Source organism: Setaria italica, chromosome VI (genome assembly GCF_000263155.2).
Source record: "Setaria italica strain Yugu1 chromosome VI, Setaria_italica_v2.0, whole genome shotgun sequence".
NCBI lineage: Eukaryota > Viridiplantae > Streptophyta > Magnoliopsida > Poales > Poaceae > Setaria > Setaria italica.
Window position 1 is genome coordinate 21315597 of NC_028455.1, and position 1093 is coordinate 21316689.

A 1093-nucleotide genomic window follows, 5' to 3' on the forward strand; every position below is an offset into this window, starting at 1 on the left:
TACACATTCTCCATTCACCGGTTTTCTTTCTTACAAGAACTGTATTTGCTAACCAGTTGGAATGTTTATATTCACGGATGAATCTGGCAGCTAGGAGGTTATTTAATTCTACCCTAATGGCCTCCTTGCGATCTTGGGCAAAGCGGCAAAGTTTTTGTTTGACCGGCCGTGCAGTCTTGCTCAAGTCCAAGGAGTGCTCAGCCAGCTCCCTCGAGACATCAGGCATATCGGTGGCTTCCATGCAAATATGCCTGAGTTTTCCCAGAAGAAACTTGTCAGCGCGAGTTCCTATTTCTCTGAGAGGTCGGCCCCTATGAGGGCCGTCTTGGTCGGGTCTTCCAAGCCGAGGCAGATCTCCTTGACCTTTGGGTCGGGCTGCAGCACCGTGGGTGTCGGCTCTATTTCTGGGATCATGAGCTGGTCCTTGTCCATCTTCTAGGCCTCGACTACCATGGCGATGGCCTTTGCTAAGTACTCCAGGGCTTCCGCAAGCTGAACTATCTCGGTATCGCACTTGTAAGACATTTCAATGTCGTCATAGACGGAGAGGACTCCGTTTGGAGCCAGCATCTTGAGGATGAGGTAGGTGTGATGCAGGATCACCATAAACCTCACCAACATGGGCCTACCAAGGATGGCATGAGTGGAAGTCTTGAAGTTCACCACATCAAATGTGAGGTACTCCGTGCGGTAGTTAGCCTGTGTGCCAAAGGTGACTGTCAAAAAAACTCGGCCAATCGAGTAGGACCCTTTGCTAGGGACAATGCCGTAGAAGGGTCCTTCACAAGGCTGGAGCCGCAAGAAGTTGAAGTCCATGCGCTTTAATGTCTTGGTGAAGATGATATTGAGGCGACTGCCACCATCGATCAGCACCTTGGGGAGTAGGGCTCGATCTATGATTGGGCAGACTACCAGCGGGTAGGACCCGGGATCTACGATGTGGACCCAATGATCTTCCCTTGAGAAGGTTACGGAAAGCTCAAACCAGCGCAGATACTGCACTGGCCGTATGGAGACAAAGTGCACCTCTCACTCATGCAGTTTCCTCTTGCAGATGCTGCAGTAGGCGTTGGGGCCACGCACGATGATGTTG

The 1093-nt window shown here is 51.3% G+C and overlaps 1 protein-coding gene across 1 annotated transcript; it reads right to left on the minus strand.

The window, feature by feature from the left end:
* Positions 1 to 435: 435 nt before the first annotated feature.
* Positions 436 to 816, minus strand: LOC101778851. Its single transcript, XM_004974589.1, has one exon. It carries the CDS (start codon positions 814 to 816, stop codon positions 436 to 438), a length of 381 nt encoding a protein of 126 aa, XP_004974646.1.
* Between the last annotated feature and the right edge of the window lie 277 nt (positions 817 to 1093).

Coding starts and splice junctions, on each gene's coding strand:
- LOC101778851 (XM_004974589.1), bottom strand. CDS start 816: ATGGACTTCAACTTCTTGCGGCTCCAGCCTTGTGAAGGACCCTTCTAC.